The sequence below is a fragment of the Nothobranchius furzeri genome, chromosome 1 (assembly GCF_043380555.1).
Source record: "Nothobranchius furzeri strain GRZ-AD chromosome 1, NfurGRZ-RIMD1, whole genome shotgun sequence".
Taxonomy (NCBI): domain Eukaryota; kingdom Metazoa; phylum Chordata; class Actinopteri; order Cyprinodontiformes; family Nothobranchiidae; genus Nothobranchius; species Nothobranchius furzeri.
Genome location: NC_091741.1, coordinates 52423205 through 52448877, shown reverse-complemented (window position 1 = coordinate 52448877; position 25673 = coordinate 52423205). Strand labels below are relative to the sequence as shown.

General features: G+C 42.5%; 1 protein-coding gene across 2 annotated transcripts; it reads right to left on the bottom strand.

Annotated features, from left to right (window-relative positions):
• Positions 1-1636: 1636 nt before the first annotated feature.
• Positions 1637-25657, bottom strand: LOC139068500 (uncharacterized). Of its 2 annotated transcripts, none has more exons than XM_070549031.1 (10): positions 25384-25657; positions 20502-20621; positions 19675-19734; positions 19429-19548; positions 15457-17596; positions 15243-15278; positions 13229-13309; positions 6149-6235; positions 4510-4596; positions 1637-3783 (listed from the first exon to the last, which is right to left on the bottom strand). In XM_070549031.1, the coding sequence occupies exons 1-10, from the start codon at positions 25507-25509 to the stop codon at positions 3566-3568; spliced, it is 3075 nt and encodes a 1024-aa protein (XP_070405132.1). In that variant the 5' UTR covers positions 25510-25657; the 3' UTR covers positions 1637-3565. The 2 variants fall into 2 exon arrangements, with proteins under 2 accessions (XP_070405132.1, XP_070405133.1); XM_070549032.1 differs by having other exon boundaries at positions 25390-25657.
• Positions 25658-25673: the final 16 nt, after the last annotated feature.

Below are 25673 nucleotides of genomic sequence, written 5' to 3'. Positions count from 1 at the left end.
AGGCTAATGTGTGTAATGGCGTGTGAAGTTTCTTATTGTGTTACCCATCGGTTCCCACAGCCCCCCTCCCTTCTGAGTGTAATCCTATTGTGTATAACTCTTTAAAAGCTCAGATCTGTCCGAATGGTGAAAAGCCGAGCTCTAAGAAAAAATGATGAACCACGAGGAGATGCATGAAGCACCAAGCCACGAGGAAGAGGTGCCTACTACATCCGACGCTTCAACTTACACTCAAAAAGTGAAAGAAGAGAGCGTGGATACGCCGCTGTCGCAAGCCTCTCAGATATGTTCATCACCTAAATTCAACACACAGAAAGTTTTGTCATCTAAATTGTACTGCAAATGCAGAGAAGCAAGAAAAAGAGGGATATTTATTGTCACCAGTGAGCAGAACCACATCAGTCTGACGCTGCAGCCATTATAATGCATTTACCAGCCCTTACTGGCACACCATATCAGTCTAACCTCGTGGACTTTTTATATCTAACATGACATGGGTCACTGACAGTGGATGAGTGCGGCCTAACTGCTGTGAATGACAGCCCCACACACTGGTCAAGTACGTATGAAATGGTTGTACGTCTCCTCAAAGTTAAAGAATCTGACTGTAGAATGGGATGTGTCTGCTTGCTCTCGAGTGAGTGGCAGAAGCTGAAGTCAATGCAAGAACTTTTGCAGCCTTTTGCTGAACACACACACACAAACTCTTCAGAGTGACACATTGTCTATGTCATTAATACTCCCTGCTCTCTTTGATTTACTCAGCCATCTGGCAGATGTTCACAAAGTGCTTTTCTCCCAAATATTAGATATTTGGATTTCGTATGTTCAGTCTTAAACTTTGTGTTTAAATGTGTAAATATTTACATGCAGCTCACTGACACTTTTTGACCAGAACTAAAACTATTGTGTAAAACTTTCTGTCCAGCAGCACATCAGGCTGAATCATCAGAGGCTGTAAACACACACACACACACACACACACACACACACACACACACACACACACACACACACACACACACACACACACACACACACACACACACACACACACACACACACACACATTTAAAGCACTTTCCCCTTTCAGAAAATGTCTGACTCTCTCTGTTACCAACTCTAAACACCATTCATACATTTCTCTCACTTCAGAAAAGCAATGGTTTGCCATCCTAAACCATTTATGGTTCTGTTGTAAACCACCCTGCATACTCAAGCCTATAAGAATAAAAGTTGATCCTTACCTCAGTGTGACGCTTTTAGTCGACAACTCACAAAGCAAATGACTCTGTATTGTTTTGCAGGTGGGCTGAATTGAAAGAGTGGCGGGGAGTTGGTTCAACAAAGATCTGTTGAGCTTTCTTAAAGTTCATTCTAAACAATTTTACACGGCCAGCGACTTCTGACAAAGCAAATGACTTCTTTTTTTTTTGCAGGTGGCGGGGAAGTTTTAAAACAAAGATTTGGTTCATTCTAACCTAGTCGGCATGGAAACAATTCACAAAAGCAAATGACTTGCTATTGTTTCAAAGAGCTATTTAGGTGAACAGCATCTTTGGTTCGTCATCATCAGCAGTGAAAGCTTAACCATAGCCTCCTGCCTTTAGTGTCACATTTTGTTTTCACTGTCACACACACACACACACACACACACACACACACACACACACACACACACACATTATAGCGTAACTCGCATGTGGGGCCCGAACTTTTTTCCCCCAGTTGCAGGGTCCAACCCTTCTAGTGGTACTAGAACGCTGAAAAAAATCAGGCAAGTCCCAAAAAAAATCTTGATGCCAAAAATCACTTTCAATAAGCAAAACTTTAAACTTTTTATAAAAAAGGATTTTAGCTAGTTATGGGGCCCGGTTTCTTACATTCCAGCTTTGTGAGGTCCACTTTACACACACGTTTTTTACTCCGTCGTGGGGCCTTTGTATACATTAAAATGTTTTCTGATCTAAATGGGGATTTCTATCAAAATTTTCATTAAGTTAAACCAATACAAACATGCATGTATACACATGTTATAATTTAGTGGGAAAAAACATTTTTACATCGTGTTATTACACTTTTTTTTAGTATTTTATGGGGCTTTTTATGAAAATTTCCAATCTTTTAGTTTAAAATAGGATTTCTGTCAAAATTATGTTTAAGTTAAACCCATACAAACATTCATCTATCCCGATTTTATAATTTAGTTCAAGAAAACCTTTAAAGTTTTAGTGTTATGAATCATTGTATCCATTCAGCCATCAATTTCCTTCCGGTTATTCCATCTGGTTAAATAAACTGTACATTTTAAAATGATCTTGTCCCTTTTCCCCTGCTGACCTATTTTCTTCTGTTAATTAGGTCATAATGGTGTTTATTTGAACGGAATACCATTTGGTAGAAAGTACTAACCATAGCTTTTCCTGAGTTTAGGAAAAGGATTACAAATGTAGCCATAGAAAAGATGACCTTTGTTATGCATTTTTTTATACTTTAAGATGTTAAGTGTGGTTCACTTGTATAAATAATATTTTTGCAGTGGTCTCTAGTTAGGAATGAATGCCTTGTAAGTTGTACTCTGGGTACAAAAAGTCCTGGTGCACCTATTTCAAAGTCTAGAAGATTGTCAGATCAGGTCAAGATGGGTGAGTCCATGAACATTAAGTGACAGTTTGACGTAGATCTGTCAGGCTTTTCTAATCCTAGTTTCATCGTCTATTTTCTATCAGAAGCTAATGCAGGACATAGGTGTAGGAGACTATTTTCATGCTCAGCCTGCATGAAACTGACCGATTATTCAGAAATAATCAATGAAAACATTTTTCACTGAACCAAATATTTAATGGAAAAAAGCACAGTTTTAAAAGACTGAATGTGCCATTCAAAGATTTTTTTCCTTCTTTTATTCAGAAGACATTCAGAATAGAAAAACTTGAATAAAAAAAGCTCTAGAATAACCAATAAGGTTTCAAACCCTTTAAAACTGAACATGTCTTTTAACTAATTTGCATAACTGCACTTGTCTATTAATACAAGTTTCTAAAATGAAAATAAAAACATATTCTGGAAGAAACTGAACTGTATTTCCTTTTTCCTTTGTGACGGTTAAGTAGAAATGAAATGTTTTTGTAGTGATGCACGAGTCAGAGAGCGACTGTGGGGGAAGGAGGAGCAGGAGGAGCCGCAAGATCAGCATCATGTGTGCACAGAGTCTCAGCTGGAGCAGATGAGTAACCAATGGCCTCTTCCTATATACAAGGGAAAAAGCTCCTGCACTACAAGCAAAACAGGTATTATGTTATACGTAAATAACTTAAGTGGTGTGCGGTGGGTGTTGTGTTGAGGCAGCACTGTCTGCTACGTTGAGTGCCAATGTAGGCATCTCCTCCTCCAGCTCCTACATGTAGGAAGCGACATCCAGTTACTCATTTGCTCCAGCCAAGGGTTCGTGCACGCAACGCTGATATTGTGGCCCCGCTTGCTCCTCCCTCTCCAGCAGTTGTGCTCCAACTGGTGCTTTGCCAGAAACATTTCATTTCTAACTGACTGGTGACCCACTAGTGTTTTACTCATTTTTTCTCCTCATGCAAGTGATTCTGTTTTTCACATAATATTTCACAGCTCTCCAATCTCTGGTCCCCAGAGCTTCAGGTTCTGCAGCGATGCACCTTTCACACTCTGCCTTACCCGGGACCTGGTTTGTCATTATGCATTTCCTTAAATGTCTGTTTACTGCATTACATTCCTCTGAAGTCCAGCTTCTTTTGGCAGCCATTTCTTTACCTAAGGACATAAAAAAAATTCTGTAGCTTTACAAAATAGCTTTGATAAACCATTTTTAATGACTGTAACTACAACAAACTAAAAAACTCCAGCTTCTGAAAGCTGAGGAATGGCTCATTGACAATAAACAGCCTTTTTGTATCCCCTGGTGGAGAAAAACCAGAGGTGAGGAGAGAAACCAAAGTGTAGAGAAAAATGTAACCAAAAATTGTGCGAGAAATGTTTTCTCAGGTGGTAAAACAACTACCTAGATACCATAGTTTTGAGACTGAAGGCCGACAACTATGGGGGGGGGGGGGGGGGGGGGGGCAACTGTTCAAGAAAATGCTGGTAATTAAACATGACAGCGAGTCACCACACCAAATCTGTCATAATATAACTTCATTCATACTTTTGGAATTTACTTTACAAATCAAAGCAATGTTGATCATTTTAATCATGCTAATTAGTCATTTTAACTCATAAAATAGTTTTGTGTGTGTGTGTGTGTGTGTGTATATTGCAGCACTTTGGTCAGCTTTTTTTTAAACGCGCTAAACAAATAAATTTGGTATGGTATAGAGAGCATGATGCTTAAGTCGTGTGGGTTTAGTTAGCAGGAAATGTGAAGGAATGAATACACTGATGCAGTTTTAATGTTTGAACTATGCAAAAACAGTGGTGATAAATCTGGATACTGAAAAGTAGAAAGCTTACTGCCCCCGAATGAGGGCTACTCTAGCTCACCTCTCTTTTTGGGCAACTTCTCTTTACACTGGCCGCTAGATGTAGGAACACAAGAAGTCGGTTGGTTGTCTTCTGGCATCAGCAGTGCTGAAATTAGCACAGAAAAGAAAACAAGTTAAACTTGTCTATTTTGAGACAGCAAATAATCTGCAGTGGCCAAGAAAAACAAAAAAAGCTTTACATATTTACACTGTCCCAAATTATTATTAAAATAGGTGTAGGTGACAGACCTTTGTTAGTTTTTTGATTAAACTCACGAATGCCATCATGTTTCTGGATGATTTGATCACTGAAATAATTCTCAGGCACCTGTGATTATAGTTTGTCATGTGAGCCCAATTATAAAAGGAAACCTACTAAAGGATGTTCCACATTAACTTATCAACTACCAGCTATTACCTGATCAGAAAAGCCCCGTGCTGCCAGCGTTTGAGCGATTTTACTGTTTTTGAAGTCAGAACATTCTGCTCTATGAACAAAGAGTAGACTAGCTATTTTCATGATGAAGAATCTGCATGTTTCCAGCATTATCCATTCTTTCATAATCCGTTGAATTGTGGTCGGCAGAAGCTTTTCTGGTTCGCGCCTCGCTTTTTACACAGCAGCGGCCCAAAATGATCTCCTAACACATGGACTTTCTGCTTCCTGATCACGTGATGTCTGTAGATGAAGATCAGCTTTAGAGCTGGGATGTTTGTTCTCGCTGTGCGGGGCTCGTTCAGACGCCCGCACATTAAAAAAATGCAAATGTCGACTTTGGTCATCAATGGATGTGAATGCGTTAAGCAGGTTAACAATTTCAAGCAATATGGGAGGGTAAAAAGATCCTGCTTCTGCCAAAATGCATGAATAGTTAAACATACATTCAACAAGGTATGAAACCTTTAGGTATTTCACAAAAACTAGAGCTTGATCTTTGTACTGTTGAAAGATTTGTGGCTGATTAGGAGCACGCACAGGTTTGTTCAGATAAAGGCAGAGTGATAAATATTTCTGCCAAATTAATGCATCACATTGACAGAGCAGCTGCTAAAATTCCATTTTAAAGCAAGCTGCTGGTGCCTCTGAAGGCCTGTGAACATTAAAGTGTAGGATCTTTCAGAAGCTTGCTAATATGCATGAACGTTCTATTCAACCAACTCAGAGGGCTGGATTAGTGGGTGACGGGTGGACAGCCACCAAGTCCCAACAATGCTGCTACGTCAGCATTTAGCTGCAATGTGAGGGTTTTTATGTGTGGGAGTGATGTTTTCAGTCAGAGTTTTCATTTTTATGATGTGTCTCTGTTTTTACTATTAATTTTTTTTCTGCTTTGATCTTGGTTTTTTATTTGTATGACTGTTCTGTATGCACTCTGTGTGCATGAAGGGGAACCTCAATTTTGTTGTTTTTGTGTTTGGTGCTTTTTCTCTGTGCAGCACTTTGGTCAGCTTTTTTTTAAACGCGCTAAACAAATAAATTTGGTATGGTATAGAGAGCATGATGCTTAAGTCGTGTGGGTTTAGTTAGCAGGAAATGTGAAGGAATGAATACACTGATGCAGTTTTAATGTTTGAACTATGCAAAAACAGTGGTGATAAATCTGGATACTGAAAAGTAGAAAGCTTACTGCCCCCGAATGAGGGCTACTCTAGCTCACCTCTCTTTTTGGGCAACTTCTCTTTACACTGGCCGCTAGATGTAGGAACACAAGAAGTCGGTTGGTTGTCTTCTGGCATCAGCAGTGCTGAAATTAGCACAGAAAAGAAAACAAGTTAAACTTGTCTATTTTGAGACAGCAAATAATCTGCAGTGGCCAAGAAAAACAAAAAAAGCTTTACATATTTACACTGTCCCAAATACAGCCGGGTATTTCTGAGCAGTGGGTGTAGCTGTTGCTAGTTTCCCTAATCTACCACCAGTGATTTAAAAAGATGTTGGACACCTTCACCTTGCTGGATGATTACTCACATTGGGCTTTCATGTCATCTCTCTTGTCACTGCTATAAACCTCCCGGATTCTCTAGTCTCAACATCCCACCTCGAGCTCCTTCTGACTGCCTGCTCTGTTGCCCACTTGTCCACCCTTCAGTTACTGCAGTCTTCTGGATTTCCTCTTGCCACACCACTCACTCTGGCAAGACCTCCTCTCTCCCTTCCTTGGGAGCCAACTCAACTCTTAGACTCGTAAACCCTTCTTAACCTTCAAAATGCAACTGCCAATAATACCATAATTAAAGAAACTCTGCTTTCAGACCCACCCCCTTGGACTCTGACCTTCCCCTCCAAGTATCCTGCTTTGTTACTCTTGTTAATAAAAACTCTTACCTCTGTCTCCGTATTGACTTTGTATGTCATGGGTCAGAAAACTTCAACCTACTATTACACTTTTGGATATTTAACAAAATCTAGAGCCTGATCTTCGCAGTGTTGAGAGATTTGTGGCCGATTCAGAGCACACACGTTTGCTTTGATAAAGCCAATGTGAGAAAGGTTTCTGCCAAAACTAATACAGAGCAGCTGCTAAAATTCCATTATAAAGCAAGGTGCTTGTGTCTGAAGGCCTGCAAACATTAAGGAGTTGGATTCTCCTGAGCTTGCAGTTATGCATAAACTTCTACTCAGCCAGTTCAGAAGGCCACTCCCCCTGGGCTGCCACCTTAACGTGGTAGAGGTGTTTGAGTGTCCCAATGATTCTAGGAGCTAAGATGTCTGAGGCTTTATGCCTCTGGCAGGGTCACCCATGGCAAACAGATCCTAGGGAAGGATAAGACAAAGTGCAGCCCAAAGACCCCTTATGATGAATACTATAAATGGGAACAGCGTTCTCATGCCCAGACGTGGGTCACCGGGGGCCCCGATCTGAAGCCAGGCCTGGAGTTGGGGCAGGCTGGCGAACGCCCGGTGGCCGGGCTTTTACCCATGGAGCCTGGCCGGGCTACATCCCAAAGAGGAGATGTGGGTCCCCCTTTCCATGGGCTCACCACTCGTAGGAGGGGCCAGAGTGGTTGGGTGCAGTGTGGAAAGCCGGGGACCTTGGCGGACTGATCCTCGGCTACAAAAGCTAGCTCTCAACTAGGGATGGGTACCTTTGACATTTGAATCGATCCAGTACTAATTCCCGGTACCTAGGAATCGATACCGGTACTTAACGGTACCAATTTTCGATACTTGCGTGTTTAATATTGTAATTCTCTTTTATAATTAAATATATATTTTTCTCAATATATAACCATATTTGAAAAATATCACGATAAATAACACATAACTGTTTGTATTTTAACATCGTCCTTGTAGTTTTATAAGCTGATAATTAAACTGAAGCAAACATCTTTACTGTGAACTAAATTTACTGTGTATCTTCATTCCTTTTGCAGTCCTTTTTCATTCGATTTTTCCTATTGGGAAGTTAGAATTTCCGAGGAGAAAGCGAACGCACCATTAGCTGATAACAATGGTGGCGATGGAAGCTAATTTATCAAGCTAACGTTATCTTAAACAGTTTATTTAGCTGCTGGAGCAGATTAAAACGATGATGCCTCACACAGATCGTTGTTGCTGGTTTCATCTTCTCATAATCACCCGTCGCATTTAGTGAAGCCAAACTTTAGAGCGCGTTCATGTTCTTCTAGTAAGAAATTCGGAGTTCCGAGGAGAAAGCAAACGCACCATTAGCGGAACGGAAGCTAACATATCAAGCTAATGTTATCTTAAACATTTTATTTACCTACAGGAGCAGATTAAGATGAGGATGCCTTAAGCTGGGTGGACACTGTGCGACTTTTTCACTCGCAGCGTTCAGCTTCAGCTCAAACTGTACGACTTCCTCGCAGGGCGGATCTCACGAGCCATGTGCTCACACTGTACAACCCAGTTCTCGGATGCGACCTGACTGCTCACACTGTATGCCTGGTAGCAACACGTCGGACCTAAAATATGGTAAAAATAGCAGTTTTTACACAACACGTCCGACTTTTTTGTCTTGCCTGTTGTCCTTCAGGAGTGCTGCAGGAGGACACACAGGGATTTATGGGGGTTGGATGAGGAAAACAAAAAAAAGTAAATCTGTTTTGTGATCAGTTTAATTTGACATGAACACGGCAAACACGCTTTGACAATCCTTGTCATTATGTGCAAAAGACGTGTAGAAATTAAAACGAATAACGTGTGTTAGCAGGCGAGCAGTGTTTATGCATGATTGCGCATGCGCCGTGAGTGGTTCTGACACTTTGTGGGTTGCAGCTGCTCGCAGCGCCGCTTCAACAGTGCGATACCCTCACGAGGGACAAGCAAAATATCAAACACACCAGAAGTCCGTGCAAGCTCAAGATTGCTGATCGGTAGCTGGTCACGTGGTGTTAATCGCCTCTCGTAACCCCCTGTACACTACACGACGCTCAGCGCAAAACTCGCCCCGATCTCGTGGATTCTCGCACGAGTGGAAAATCAGCTCAAAAAAGTGAAAAAAGTCACAGTGTGCGCCCAGCTTTACTTAGATTGTTGTCGCTGGTTTCATCATCACCCAGTTACCCATCACATTTAGTGAAGTGGACCCAAGTTTTGGCGTGCGTTCTTTCTACCATGCTGCTCTGTTTACAACTCACTTGCAGCGACCGACGACAACGTCCTTGCGCATGCACAGCTGTCTAGGCAAGTTCTCGTTACGAAGGACGGGTACTGAAACAAGGCACCTTTTCAAATGACGTGAATCTGTGCTCAGTCGGTACTATGGAATTCGGTCAGTACCTTAAAAAGTATCGCTACTCTCGACAAGAGGAATGTCACCTCTCTGGTGGGGAAAGAGCCATTGTTGACATGTGGGGTTGAGAGACTCCGACTGGATATTGTTGGACACACCTCAATGCATGGCTCTGGAATCAGTTTCCTCAAGAGGGGTTGGACTCTCTACCACACTGGAGTTACTCCCACTGAAAGGTGCCGAGCAGGGCTGGGCATACTTCTTGCTCCCCATCTTGGTGCCTGTGTGTTGGGGCTTAGCCCGGTAAAGGAGAGGGTAGCCTCTCTCCGCCTTTGTGTGGGGGGGGCGGGTCCTGGTTGTGGTTTGTGCTTAAGCACCAACCTACAGCTCAGAATACCCATCCTTTTTGGAGTCCCTGGAGGGGGTACTGGAGAGCGCCCCTTCCAGTGACTCCCTCGTTCTGCTGGGGGACTTCAATGCTCATGTGGGCAACAACAGTGAGACCTGGAGAGGTGTGGTTAGGAGGAATGTTCATCCTGATCTGAATCAGAGTGGTGTTTTGTTATTGAACTTCTGTGCTCGTCATGGATTGTCCATAATGAACACCACCATGTTCAGGCATAAAGGTGTCTCTTGGCACCAGTATACTTTAGATCGCAGCTCAATGACCAATTTTGTTGTCGTCTCATCTGATCTGCGAACGTATGTCTTGGACACTTGGGTGAAAATAAGGGCGGAGCTGTCCACTGACCACTATGTGGTGGTGAGTTGGCTTCAATGGTGGCAGAAGATGCCGGTGAGACCTGGCAGACGCAAACATGTTTTGAGGGTCTGCTGAGAATGTCTGACAGAGTCTCCTGTCAGGAGCTTTAACTCCCACCTCCAACAGAACGTAGAGTCCTGAGGGAGGCAGGAGACATTGAGTGGGCCATGTTCCATCCATTGTCAAAGTGGCTGACCGCAGCTGGGGCCGCAGGGTGGTCTGTGCCTGCTGTGGCACCAATCTCAAACTGGCTGGTGAACCCTGGGGGTTAGCGATGCTGTCAGGCTGAAGAAAGAGTCCTAGTGGGTCTTTTTTGCTTGTGGGATTCTGGAGGCAGCTGATGGGTACCGGCAGTCCAAGCGGAATGTGGTTTGGATGGTTGCGGAAGCAAAAACCCGGGCACGGGAGAAGTTTGGTGAGAGCATAAAACAAAACTTCTGTACGGCTTCGAGGAGATTCTGGTTCACCATCCGGCGTCTCAGGAAGGTAAAATTGTGCACTAGCAACACTGTTTACAGTGGCGACGGTGTGCTGCTGATCTCGACTTGGGACATTGTGAATCAATGGGCTGAGTACTTGGAAGACCTCCTTAATCCCACCTTCCAGTGTGGAATCAGAGTTTTGGGACTTTGAGTTGGGCTCTCTAATCTCTGGACCCTGAGGTCACTGAGGCAGTCAAAAAACTCCTCGGTGGAAAGGCTCCAGGGGTGGATGAGATCCGCCCAGAATTCCTTAAGGTTCTAGATGTTGAGGGGCTGTGTTGGTTGACGCGGCTCTGAAATATCACATGAGCATCGGGAGCAGTTCCACTGGTTTGGCAGACCGGGCTGGTGGTCCCTATTGACCCATTGCAGCGTGATGTCACATGCCCACACCCCCGCCCATAGCTGCAGACTGGAGGGCAAGAAGATGCATCTCCGCACTGACCCCAGTTGTGTTTATCTGTTAGTTGTCAATAAACAGAGGTAAATAGCGGAGAAATAAAATCTATATGCAGGGTTAACACACACACAGTCCTGTAGGCTGCATAAGTAAACAAATGAAGGACAGATGAGCTCAATTTTGCAGGATTTTAGCTGATAAAATACGCCAAAGGCAGAACGGCTAGTGGATAAACCACACACATTGTGGCAGACAAAGTCTTGTGACAGAATAAAAAAGTTAATCTGCCCCACATGCCCAGAAACAAAAAAGTTACAGCCATCTGACTTATACGCTTTTATCATACAATTATATTATACGGGACAGAACCAGAACCAGGGGAGAGCTGTGCTGCAGCAGATGTGTCCTGAGAAATAAATGTGTTAAAAGGACAATGCCGGTGTGGTGCGTATTTCTGTGTGTTAACCACGGCAACGATCTTAATAATTAAACCAAATGTGTAATTGGAGTGGGTAGCCGCTAAGGTCGTTTGTTTCTGTTTGCACTCAATCGTCAGAATAAACGGAGCATCTGTTAATCTCAAAAGACGAGCATTGTCACAGCGACCATTCAGCATTAATCCACAAAACGTAAGAGATCCAGTTACTCCTTTGGTTCTGTGAGAAGTCCAGACAGCTGGTGTTGGTACCAGATCTGCTCGGGCTGCCAGGTCAGCATGGGATCCTCATCTCACAGCTAGCTAGCTACTTCAAAAGCATCTAGAAGCTTTGAGCTACATCGTTTGCTTCAAGATGTTTTTATTTTATTCATCTGCACAAAGATGTTAGATGGTCTAAAGTGGTGATATCTAAATCCATAGGTTTTATTTTGTTAGTCTAAATCGCAGAGATACAGCTCTGGGAAAGGGCTGGAGACGGGCTTTTTCCCCTCCAGCTAGTTTGGATGTGCGTTGTTACCCGGATGTAAACAATAACGTGCCACGGGCCTATAATTAAAAAGAAAGAACAGAGGGTGTGTTCCAACTACAGGGGGATCATACTCATGAGCCTTCCTGGTAAGGTCTATTTGGGGGTTCTGGAGAGGAGGGTCCATCGGATTGTCGATGGGGTGTGTGGGGATTTTGAGATGGTGTTCAACTGCATCCCTTGGTGGTGGTTGGGGGGGGGGGGGGGGCTTGTGTGGAGTACTCTGAGAGTTTGGGGTACCAGGCCCCTTGATACCGGCTGATAGCCCTGTACGACCATTGTCAGAGCTTGGTCTGCATCGGACTCATTTCCTGTGAGAGTTGGACTTGGCCAAGGCAGGCCTTTTCCACCAATTCTGTTTATAACTTTTATGGACAGGATTTATAGGTGCAGCCAAGGTGGTAAGGGGATCTGTTTTGGTGGCCTAAGGATCAGGTCTCTGATCAGACTGTGTTCTCCAGCTTTCGCTGGAGCAGTTCACAGCCAAGTGTGACGCAGCTCCGATGAGAATCAGCTCCTCAAAATCCGAGACCATGGTCTTCCGTCGGAAAAGGGTAGAATGCCTTCTCCAGGTCAAGGATGAGATCCTTCCCCAAGTGGAGGAGTTTAAGAGGATGAATCAGGAGATCGATAGACGGATTGAAGCTGTATCTGGAGTGATGTTGTACCGGTCTGTCGTGGTGAAGAGAGAGCTGAGCCAGAAGGCGAAGCTCTCCATTTACTGGTCGATCTACGTTCCTACCCTCACCTATGGTTGTAACCTTTAGGTAGTGACCGAAAGAACAAGATTACGGATAAAAGCAGCCAAAAAGAGTTTTCTCCACAGGGTGGCTGGGCTCTCCCTTAGAGATAGGGTGAGAAGCTCGGTGAGAGCATCTAGTTAGGATGCCTCCTGGACGCTACCCTGGTGAGATTTTCCAGGCACGTCCAACTGGGAGGAGACCAAAGGAAGACCCAGGAAACGCTGGAGGGACTATGTCTCTCGGCTGGCAAAGGAATGCCTTGGGATCCCCCCGGAGGAGCTGGCCTAAGTGGTTAGGGAGAGGAAAGTCTGGGCAACACAAGGTGATCAGTAGGTCACAAAAACACAACATAGGTAGATATGCTGGTGATTTTGAACATTCTGCTCAGTCTGTGTTTTTTTGTCAGAGTAAAACTGGAAAAGGCTGCGAGTGGAAGGCGTAAAACTCTGGAGCAACCTGTGACTCCCCTCATTGTGGCGCCACAAAAATCATAATTTATGAAGTCATTCCACTAGATTTTATTATGTTTTTGTTTGCCATTTATATTTAAGCAAGTAACAGATGGGAGCATAGATGGGAGGATAGAAATGATAATGGACTTTTAATATTTAGCTTATGTATGTGTTAATAAGAAATGTTTAATATTGGAAAGGAATACTAACCCCAAATAGTGGTTTTACAAGCTCACCTTTCTTTGTGGACTCGCTTTCTGGACCACTTGGTGTGACGGACAAAGATGTCCCTTCAACATCTTCTGGTGTCTGCTCTTCTGAAAGATTTTTAACAAGAAAAAAACAGATTACACTTTGTATTGTGATGATCTACAGTGACAATAACTATTTCATAAATATACAAGGTCAACTTTACTCATATTTAACACATTCGCAGTGGTCTATAGTAAGAATAAATGCCTTGTAAGCTGTACTCTAGGGATTAAAGCAGGGCTCCTCGATTACAATGGTCCGAGGGCCACTCACAAGATAGACCCAGAAGCAAGAGGCCGGGGGGTGCTGCTGCGGCTTGGATCGCTGGCTGTAATGTACATAACACACAAGCTTGCAATATTAGGAAGAACAACACCTGTCCCCCTCCTGTGTGACTGCCATCATGTAACCCTCATGTCCATGTTGTCTCCGGAGGAGCAGATAGGAAACAAGATCTCATATTACTTAAAATGAACCAAAGCTTCCTCCCAGTTTCCCTTTAAGCTGAAATTAACATCAGTCTATCATCATGAAACAAAAGAATAAAGTGGAACAAGAACTTCTATCTTCTATTTCTCTCTCCTTTTAACTTCTCCGAGTCCCTAAATAAAAGAGACAGATGATTACGCTGCTCTGACCCCGCTCCCTCTCCAAGACCGGACCTCCTGACATCACAACACTCGGTCTGACTGAGCGCTTCCAGGAGAAATATTAATGAAATTAAAATAATGAGTATTTGGAGGAGCGTCCTCCGATCCTCTCTTGTGTGAGCAGACTCACTCACTCAACATAATTTACGGCCCAAATCCAACAGAACCGGTCGGGCTGATTTGATTCAGGTTCGGTCTCAGGTTACAACTCCAGCGCTCAGCCCTGCAGTACCACATGAAGGCAGACCAAAGTTTCCTACCCGGTAAATGTTGAGAACACCGCTCTGACAGGTTTGGATGCTAAGCTGGTGCCGCCATTAAAATAACAAAACTACATTCCACTATAACTGATTATGGTACTCTTCTATGGTGCAGAATCGTTTATATTACGTTTTCTAAAGCAGCACATAATATTTATACATTTGATACAATTCAGATCACCTTCAAAACTCAGTCACACACCCAGAGCCGTTTCAAGGCATTTTGGGGGCCAAGGCAACCCCCCTAACCCACTCCCATCTTAGGGCTCCCCAGAAGCAATTTTGAAATTCATACCCTGTCCAGGAGTATTAATTATAGTGTTTTTAAAAACATGTCAGACATTACCGAAATGTTCTAATATTGTCAGATGAAAAACAAAATCATCTAAAATTAAAATAAATGAAATTAAATAAAATCAATATCTACAGTGTCTGGGACTACAAAAGGCAGTGTAGAAAATCTTATCAGCTTGAGGATTATAGGGGGGGTCCCTAGAAAATTTCTACACCCAAAAGTTTGAGAACCCCTGGACTAGAAGGCCACACCTGTGCAAAGGTACTAAAGGAGGTGCAACAAGCAGCAATGCTTTGCAGGTCAACCATGATGCTATGGCTGCACTGACTTTGTACCCCATAGCTGGTGTCAAATCAACTGTGCTTCCACTATAGATTGAGGGAGCTTTTTCAAATTTGTGTCATGTAACATTCCAATTTTCAGGTCCTCAAGAGCCCCTATATCCAGCATGATTTACTATTTTCCCAACTGCAACATACTTTATTCCATGTTTTAATTATCTGTTCAGCATGTTCTTAAGTTCTGTTGAAGCTTGTTAATCACCCAATGGGTTGGATGTGTTTAAGCAGAGAAATGGATTCACTACACTTGACTACTTGGGCGATTAACAGGCCTCTACAGAACTTGCAGCCCTGCTGGATAGCCGATTCAACCATTTAATTATGTATGATGGAACAGGGAAACAACTAAAACTTGCTACATAGGGGCCCTCCAGCACCAGGGTTGGACACCACTGGTCTAGTGTAATGATAACTAATGATAATTCAATTTGAGAATTAAAAGAAATTCATACCTTCCTCTTGTGAAATCCCATCCATATCAACAGTTTCTGAAATGGTAATAAGAAGTTTCAAAGGATAATGTTATTGACCAGGAACTGCAGAACCAATACAAGAAAAGTTAAGAAAAAAATACTCTCTTACACAAATCACAAGTTTATAAATATCTTCAATAAGAAGGCTAGTGGACTTATTTTCCTTAAAATAGAAATGATTAAATGTTAATACCATTGACATCTAGGTGGATTTCATCCAGGCTCTTCCCTTTATATTCGCCTAGGCGTCCTTGTTCCAAGGCTAGGAGAACTTTGCTTACTTTTGCCAACTGTAGGGTACCCTCTGGAAGGCGGTAGTGCTTTCTGTGGACTGCAATGTTGTGCCCAAGGAAATCGGCTAATTGGTCCAGTTCTGTGGTCTTGAGATTCAAAACTGTTGACAAGGTAGCAATATGCTTCCTGAGCTTAGTTGAGGTAAGTGCTGCAGGGTTTTTCAAGTCATTGCATTCACTTACAAACTGCCTTATACAGTCTGAACCTCTCAGGTAGTGGATGGAGTGAGGCAATGCAAACAGGTACTGGTTTTCTTTCAAAACTCCACATTCTTCACGATTTTCACTAAGGGCATCCAGTGATTCTTTCATAGTTGGACTTAGTAGAACAGGGACTTTCCTTCCCCTCTTTCCCACAATGGTAATCCTGACAAAGTAGCTGCAAAGCTTTTGTTCAAGTGCTGTGAGGGCCAAGTTAACATCCTCGTGGGTTTCTGAGGCATCCTTTGACAAGTAAACAGACAACGGCATCCTGGAAACCTCACCAGCTCGCCGGCGATTGAAAAGAATGACTTGTGTGAGAGTCACTTTAGCAAGATCTTTCCAGGTTGAGTGTGAAGGCTTTTCTTTCAATGCATTTAGATGTTTTTGTTGTTTGTCTGTCAGATGGCTGTGAAGGATCTGGACATCATGTGTAAATGGGAGAAGGAGAGGAGAATTCCACTTCTTCTGTTCAATTTGAGTCAAAGCTTGACTAGCAATGTCATACCTCCAGCTTTCTTGATACAGTTGAATAAATTCTTCTGCATCTTGGACAGTTTGTTTGTCCTTCATCTTTAGTCCTTCAGTCTTAACAAACATGGCTAAAGAATGAATGTTGTGACCAACTTTTCTAGCCAGGGATGGTTTCTGGTACTTGCCATTTTCATCATTAAATCCAGCAAGGCGTTTTGTAGCAGAGATTACCTGACTGTACTTTTCAGGCTTGATCAGATCTTTAACACTGTTCACAGGAGAAACAGCTTTGGCTTCGAGTAGTAGTCGGCCAAGTTCTCTCAGCTTTTGGCGGATGTACTGGTGCTGGTTGACCAACTTCTCATTCTTCTTGAACAATCTGTATCCATAATCCAGTATGCAATGATCCTGCTTGATCGCAAGTGTTATCTTGTCTTGAATAAGATTGCTCAAGAACCTCCAGTATGCATCACTGAACCCCAGTGGAACTGCCTCCGCAAATGCACACAATGCTTGTACTTTTGTCTTACCCCCCTTAGAAAGCTCATCTTGAGGCTTAAATTTGCATGACTGGAAGTGCCGCCACATTTGCTTTCTGTTGAATAATCCAAAACAATACACACAGTGTTTAAATATTTGTCCGTCCATTTGGGCATTTGGTTGCTTCCATGGAATGAGTTTGCCCTGCTTTTTTTGCAAGACTTCCGAGTTATGCTCAAAATTACCTTTATTCCGTATATAATCAAACTGAAGTCGTCGTTGTTTGGAGTTCTTTGGCAAACTACTGGCTTTTGCTACCTCCACTTTATCTTTGTGTTTACGTAGTAGATGCCTCGACATTTTTTGAACAAGACCACCACAATATACACAATGGTGTTTCTTGTTGTACTTCCTGGAACCATCTTCTTTCTTTGTAACAGGAGAAACAAAAACAAGTTCTTCTTCCAGAGATGTTCCTTCATCCTTACTTGTAGTGGCTCTGGCATCATGGCTTTCAGAGCTTCTACTCTGACCAGACTCTCCCTGACTGCAACACATGCTTCTGTTTTGAGCAGTACTTCTATAACAACTCTCTGAAACAGGAGCGAGATAACCAGATCTATCCTTTAGGTCTAACTTTTCATATTCACTTGTAGTGGAGCTGGAATCACACTCTTCCAAACTTGTACCATGACTGTACTTATGTTGGACCCGACAGCCAAACTTGCTCCTCTTTTTAGTAGTTGACATTCTTTTTTTCCAGGGAGAAATCTTTTTTTCCTGAGATATTTTTAGGCTGGCCTCGCTGTCTGTGCTTTCTCCACTGGTGTCTGGTACATATTCTTCTTCGCTCCCTTCACTGGCCTCGTCTAATCCAACAAAACTCTTTAATAATGGAGAAAGGGAGGTAGAAATAAATTAGTATTTCTTCCTGCATTCTTAATTCAAAACAGAAATCAACATCTTCATTTAAATTCCCTCTTTATAAAAAAATAAAATAAAAAAGATGCTCCCTTTAATAAGAGTATTTGGTCCAATTGTTTTCAGGGCATTTAGAGCCCAAACTAATACAGTAAAATAACCGTGCGCTCCTAGATGAATTCTCGTGAGATTTGGAGTTTTCTTAAACTCAGGAGAATTCATCTTGTACCGCTCCAGATCAAACCGTCCGAACTCCGGGCCAAAATAGACTAACCAATCGTGTGTCAGCACTAAGCTGTAGAGAGCGAGTTAGATTGTATCAAGCATCCTAACCTGGCAGCAGCACTAGCTGGGCACTAGCTTGCGCATCTTCCAATCAGTTTAAAATATTGCTACCAGAGAGCTCTCCCTCTTTCAGACAGTTTCCGTGGCAGTGATTCTAGATCTAAATGTGTAGACTCTACACAGGACGGGGACACAGAGATCTGGCTGCTGCCAGGTTATCAGTAAAACATGTTACAGAAATACAAAAATGTGTCAACAAAAAGAGAAAGTGCAGAACAGCTAGCTTGACATGTACCTCAGCATCTGGATTAGTGAGGAATGTCGCAATATAAACCACAAATTTATTATAAATCAAATCAAAACCCTGTTCCGTTTTTGTTTTAAACAAAATTAGAACTGGCCAGTATTTATAGCACCTTCCAAGAAATGTTTGAATTATTGCACTTACACACTAGCATCGCTTCTACACAGCCTAGATAGGATAATTAGTGTTCAAATTTTAGTAGCCCGGGAATTTACCGCATGCAACCGGATGCATTTTCAGCCCTCTTCCCAAGGCGGCCTGCCTCAGGCCGAAACCAGTCCAACCCACACACCATCATTAGGGGGCAGGACCATCCTGCATGCCTACTTCATCAACATTCTGGATGCTGAGGAGTTTATATTTATGTATTTAGCAGACACTTTAGTCCAAAGCGACTTACAAGTGACAGTCAGCATGTAGCCCTTGAGGCTAACAACAACAAACACTATTCAGTCAATCACAGGTGGCAGTGAGGCAGCATTATGAATCATGGAGAGGAGGGAACAAGGAGTGGACAGCAGAGAGGGGGGACGGGTGCAGGGAGGGTGCTAGTTAAGAAGATGCTCTCTGAAGAGCAGGGTCTTCAGGAGTTTCTTGAAAATTGAAAAGGAAGCTCCTGTTCTGGTAGTGCTTGGTAGGTGTGGAACGATGCATGAGAAGAGTCTGGATTGTCCTGAGCGTGGTGTAGGCACTGCTAGCCGACGATCCTGTGATGACCGGAGCAGCCGGGCCGAGACGCAAGCCTTTGCAAGAGGATTCAGGTAGATGGGAGCCGTACCATCTCGGACTTTGTATGCTAGTGTTAGCAATTTGAATTTGATGCGTGCTGCTAGCGGTAGCCAGTGGAGCTCAATGAGCAGAGGGGTGACGTGTGCTCTTTTTGGCTGATTGAAGACCAGACGCACCTCTGCGTTCTGGACCATTTAAAGAGGTCTCACAGTACAGCCTGGAAGACCAGTTAGAAGGGCTTTGCAGTAGTTGAGGCTTTTATCTTTGTGATTTTGGAGATGGCCTATGTGCTCAATTACATCCACATCCCTAAGGCAGTGTGGAACAAACACGGCGGGCAGAGTGGAGTGGAGCCGATGCTAGTGTGTAAGTGCCATTAGACTTTACAATAACAGGACACTGGATATTTTCAAAAATTTAAGGGTGTAAAACATTTTTTTGGGGCAATACACATTTGAAATTGAATGATGAGGCTTACAGAAAAGGAAGATCCTCTTAGCCAGTGTGACTCCATTTCATTTGATGCTGAAGGGACTTCCATACTGTCATCACTTGAATCATATAGCGCATCAGAAAAACTTGGTACTTTCTTCTTCATCTGCAACATATTACATTGAAGTGAATTTTACAATTCATAATCATATTTTAAATGAAAAATATTATAGATTCACTATATAAGCTAATTATGTTTTTATGTAGTGAAGTAAAGTTGGTAAAGGAATACCTGAATGCTTCTGGTTCGTCTAAGCTTTGGAACATCATCTCCAGTTTGGCCAACTGCATACTGATTTGAATAATAAACAGTGTGTCAAAACAGTGAGAAGGTTTCAGTACATGAGCAAGAACAGTGTTGTGTAGTTAAGATTATACAGTCAGGGGAAAAAATAACTGAAACCATGCTGACTTTGTGCGTTTGCCATTTAACAAACTCCAACTTCAATTATTTAAACAGTGAGACAGAATAAAAAAATGCATTTCAAATTAGGTAACAATTATTTCACATTTTCGTGAATGAAATAGTTTTCAGATCCCCATCAACAAGATTTCTTGCTCCTATGGGGATATCCCCATGATACCCTATGGATGACTGCTGAGGAGAGTACTATGGGAGAAGGTGTCAAGTCTGGGCTTCTCTGTTTAGACTACTGCCCCCACGACCCGACTCCAGATAATCAGATGAAAATGGATGGATAAATTAAATTATTACTATATAAAATAGGAATTACAGAGAGGTCTAATTGTTGATCTAATGTAAAAAATGGTTTGCCATATACCTGCTCACCGCCTGCTTGTCCAAATTGTACTCATTTCCTTACCTTTCTGAGGCACCGTTTATTTTTACTTCCCTCTTCTTTTACAGATTTGTCCCCACCATTTAAATTAGAGTTATATTTTCTTTTTCATGGGACAACTTACAAAGTCAGCAGAGGTTCATTTTCTACCAACTCTAATGGTAAACTTTTAAAAACACAAAGAAGCACCATTGTTTGTTATTCATTTACATAACATTTGATTTTGATCATTTAAGGTATTTCAGAAATTTGTTTCTACCGTTTTGCTTTGCATTCCAATGTCACTGTTATGTAGCGTGTCAGAAGTATCATTCTTTGCATCCATGTTTCCATCATCACTGTCCCCATCATCACTGTCCGAGTAGTCCACAATGGAAAGCTGTATGATAATTAATTGCAATATGAAAAAAATATCACAAGTTAAGGGATGAAAAGGCTACCTGCTGCACAATGAAAAGGTCAATCAGATATTAAAGATAAATTAAAACTACAGGCAACAAAATTTCTGTACACTCAATTAAGCCTAATCAACTTAATATTGATTAACATATCTGTGCTACTTATAAATGACTGACTTGATTTTATGTAAAACTATTCTTGTTAACAGTGTTCTCTTGGAACCACTTTTGGAAAAGGTGTATATGCTACAGCTTCACAAAAAAAAACAGAAAAAAAAGGAACAACCTGAAAGACAACCACAGCGAGATTTCGCTGGTTAAAAAGAATAAAAAACATTTTCCTTGATGCTTTTGTCAGTGATGAACTATAAAAATACACATTAAAAGTCTGAAGATGGACATCGAAATGTCTGGAGATGAACCATGTCAAAGTTTGATTAGGTTTAAAGAAGAACAACTTTCTAATAGACCCCTTGAAGCGTGACATCATGCACCCACACCTCTTCCCCAGGCTGTAGAGCAAGAAGCCAGCACATCCCCATTGACCATCATTTTATCTGTCAGTTGTCAATAAATAGAGCAAAATTGTGGCGAAATAAAATTCATCAGCATGATTAATTCCTTCAATTCAGCCCTAACCCAAGGACCTAAGCGTCCTCAAGAAGTGAAGTCTGCTGTGTCCCTTCTTGTAAACAGCTTGGCTGTTCTTTCTCCAGTCCAGTCTGTTGTCCAGGTGAACTCCAAGGTATTTGTATTCCTCAACCACCTCCACTTCTTCTCCCATGATGGAAACAGTGTTTGACTCCACCCTGTTTCTTCTGAAGTCTAAAATCATCTCCTTTGTTTTGTTCACGTTCAAGGTCAGATGATTGTTTCCACACCATGCCACAAAGTGCTCCACCAGCTCTCTGTACTCAGCTTCCTGTCCATCTCTGATACACCCGACAGCTGCAGAGTCATCGGAGTATTTCTGTAGATGACAGGTCTCTGATTTGTACCGGAAGTCTGAGGTGTACAGGGTGAAAAGGAATGGTGAGAGTGCAGTTCCCTGTGGTGCTCCAATGTTACTGATCACCTGGTTTGATGTGCAGTTCTTCAGCCTCACAAACTGTGGTCTGTTTGTCAGGTAGTCTTTAATCCAGGCGATAGTTGAGGCCCCCACCTGTGTCTTCTGGAGTTTCTGGCAAAGTACATCAGGCTGGATTGTGTTAAATGCACTGGAGAAATCAAAGAACATGACCCTCACAGTGCTGCCTGCTTTGTCCAGATGACAGTGGGTTGGTTGAAGCAGCAGGATGATGGCATCTTCAACTCCAACTCAATGGCGATAAGCAAACTGCAGCGGGTCCTGATATGTTCTAGTTTGCTTATTCAGGTGGACCAACAGGAGTCTCTCCAGGACCTTCATGATGTGGGATGTCAGGGCAACCGGTCTGTAGTCGTCATTGACTGATGGGCGAGTTTTCTTTGGAACTGGAACAAGGCAGGATGTCTTCCACAGGACTGGAACCTTCTCCTGGGCCAGGCTGAGGTTGAAGAGGTGCTGCAGAATCCCACAGAGCTGCTCTGCACAGGTCTTCAGTACTCTGGGGCTGACACCATCTGGACCTGCAGCTTTGTTCCTGTTCAGTCTCTCCAGCTGCCTCTTCACCTGACTTCTAGAGACAGATAGGTGGGAGGGGGAGGTAAATGGGGCAGCAGCATCTCCCGACTTGGTTGAAGACAGATTTATAGAACCAGAAGAGTCCATGACTGTGTTAGAGGACAAAAGAGCTGGCGTGTGACAGGAAAATGTTGGATCAGAGGAGGATGGGATGTGGGAACTGAACCTATTGAAGAACTTGTTCAGTTCATTGGCTGTGTCCAGGCTGCCATCTGTGCAATCCTTCCTCTGCTTGAAGCCTGTGATCTTCTTCATCCCTGACCACACATCTCTGATATTGTTCCTCTGTAGTTTGTTCTACAGCTTCTTCCTGTATGCCTCCTTGCTGTCTCTGATCTTGATCTTAAGTTGCTTCTGCATACTCGTCAATTATTCCCTGTCTCCCTCCTTAAGGTTTTTTTTTTTTTTTACTCATTTAGCAGATTCTTCAGTTCACTGGTTAAACTGACCCTAACCCACATGTCAAGACACAAACAAGTTAGCCATCTAATGACTTATGTGCCTTTTGATATATTTATGCATGGCTGGGTGTCGAGGAGCCGGGGCAGAACGCCGGCTCAGATCTAACAGCAGTGAGGAGAACTGTGCTGCAGATCAGTCATTAGAAATAAGTGTGTGAAAACGCCAATGCCAATGTGGTGTGTAGTTTAGTTTCACCAGCGGTAATGGCCTTGTTTTAATAATTACACAAAATGTGTTGTCATTGGAGTGGCACCCTATAATGTCTTGTTTAGCATTTCCAATTATGTTGCTTGACAGAATAAATGGAGAATCCACTAATCTTTAAAGACAAGCGGTGTCACAGCGACCCTTCAACATTAAACCGCAAAACGTAGAAGAGAACCGGTTACATTTGTGTTGCATCAGTTGAGAAATGCAGGTGGTCAGTTCTGACTGAGGACTGTTGTCTCACAGCTCGTTAGCCATTTCTAATGGATCTGGAAGATTTATGCTAAACACTGTTAGCTTTAAGATTTTTTTTTGTTCTGCACAAATATATTAGATTTTACTGCTTTACATTATCTAAACCTCTAGATTTTATTTTGTTAGCTTAAATTGCAGCAATACAGATCTGGAAATGGTGTTCTTGCCCTCCAGCGTTTGTGGATGTGTGCAGTTACCTAGATGTAAAACAACTTTCATTGGGTCCTTCATACAGGTCCTTCTCAAAAATTAGCATATTGTAATAAAGTTCATTATTTTCTGTAATGTACTGACAAACATTAGACTTTCATATACATTAGATTCATTACACACAACTGAAGTAGTTCAAGCCTTTTATTGTTACTAATATTGATGATTTTGGCGTACACCTCATAAAAACCCTAAATTCCAAATTAGCATATCATGAAAAGGTTCTCTAAACGAGCTATTAACCTAATCATCTGCATCAACTAATTAACTCTTAACACCTGCAAAAGATTCCTGAGGCTTTTAAAACTCCCAGCCTGGTTCATTACTCAAAACCACAATCATGGGTAAGACTGCCGACCTGACTGCTGTCCAGAAGGCCATCATTGACGCCCTCAAGCAAGAGGGTAAGACACAGAAAGACATTTCTGAACGAATAGGCTGTTCCCAGAGTGCTGTATCAAGGCACCTCAGTGGGAAGTCTCTGGGAAGGAAAAAGTGTGGCAGAAAACGCTGCACAACGAGAAGAGGTGACCGAACCCTGAGGACGATTGTGGAGAAGGACCGATTCCAGACCTTGGGGGACCTGCGGAAGCAGTGGACCGAGTCTGGAGTGGAAATATCCAGAGCCACCGTGTACAGGCGTGTGCAGGAAATAGGCTACAGGTGTCACATTCTCCACGTTAAGCCACTTTTGAACCAGAAACAGCGGCAGAAGCGTCTGACCTGGGCTACAGAGAAGCAGCACTGGACTGTTGCTCAGTGGTCCAAAGTACTTTTTTCAGATGAAATCAAATTTTGCATCTCATAAGGAAATCAAGGTGCCAGAGTCTGGAGGAAGACTGGGCAGAGGGAAATGCTAAAATGCCTGAAGTCCAGTGTCAAGTACCCACAGTCAGTGATGGTCTGGGGTGGCATGTCAGCTGCTGGTGTTGGTCCACTGTGTTTTACTAAGGGCAGGGTCAATGCAGCTAGCTATCAGGAGATTTTGGAGCACTTCATGCTTCAATCTGCTGAAAAGCTTAATGGAGATGAAGATTTAATTTTTCAGCATGACCTGGCACCTGCTCACAGTGCCAAAACCACTGGTAAATGGTTTACTGACCATGGTATGACTGTGCTCAACTGGCCTGCCAACTCTCCTGACCTGAACCCCGTAGAGAATCTGTGGGATATTGTGAAGAGAAAGTTGAGCGAGGCAAGACCCAACACTCTGGATGAGCTTAAGGCCGCTATGGAAGCATCCTGTGCCTCCATAACACCTCAGCAGTGCCACAGGCTGATTGCTGCGATGCGGCGTGGCATGGAGGCAGTCATTTCTGCAAAAGGATTTCCGACCAAGTATTGAGTGCATAACTGAAAATAATTATTAGAAGGTTGACTTTTTTTGTATTAAAAACACTTTTCTCTTATTGGTCAGATGAAATATGCCAATTCATTGAGATAGGAACTTTGGGTTTTAAAGAGCTGTACGCCAAAATCATCAATTTTAGAAACAATAAAAGGCTTAAACTACTTCGGTTGTGTGTAATGAATCTACTATATATGAAAGTCTAATGTTTATCAGTACATTACAGAAAATAATGAACTTTATCACAATATGCTAATTTTTTTGTAGCTATAAACGGTTATAGAGCCTAACATCCAGAACTCACTCAGACACTCAGGAACTTTGACCTACAGAATATAAGTCACCTCAATCAGATCACCCAATGCCACTACAAATAGTACGAGTTTACCTTGTATACTGGATTGATCACATTATAAATCAACATATGCACAACATTTTGTCAACTTCCATAGAATTAATATCTATACGGCAGGGCCCCACAAAGACACAATCTTGAGATCTGTGTGTGTGTGTGTGTGAGAGAGAGAGACTGAGTTCATGGATATCAAGAAGACATCCACTCACATTTGCACAAGTGACAGTCTAAGATCTAACTCACCATTACCTGTGGGCCAACGTCCAGTCTGCTAGGAGACGAGTCTTGGAACAACTGAGCTTTTTCAGAAACTCGAGTCTTCGAGTCCTTCACCTGAAAATAAAAAACAAAAATAAGACTTCTTGACATACATTACAGTCAAGAGTCAAGAAGGCAATTCATGTGCCATTTGTCCCCAAAATCAAACCCCTAATTACTCATGTTCCAGCCTATTTAGGACCATTTTTTAGCCATTACACCCACATCTAAGTGGATATTTGGGATCACAACTTAAAATGCCAGATTACCTGTTG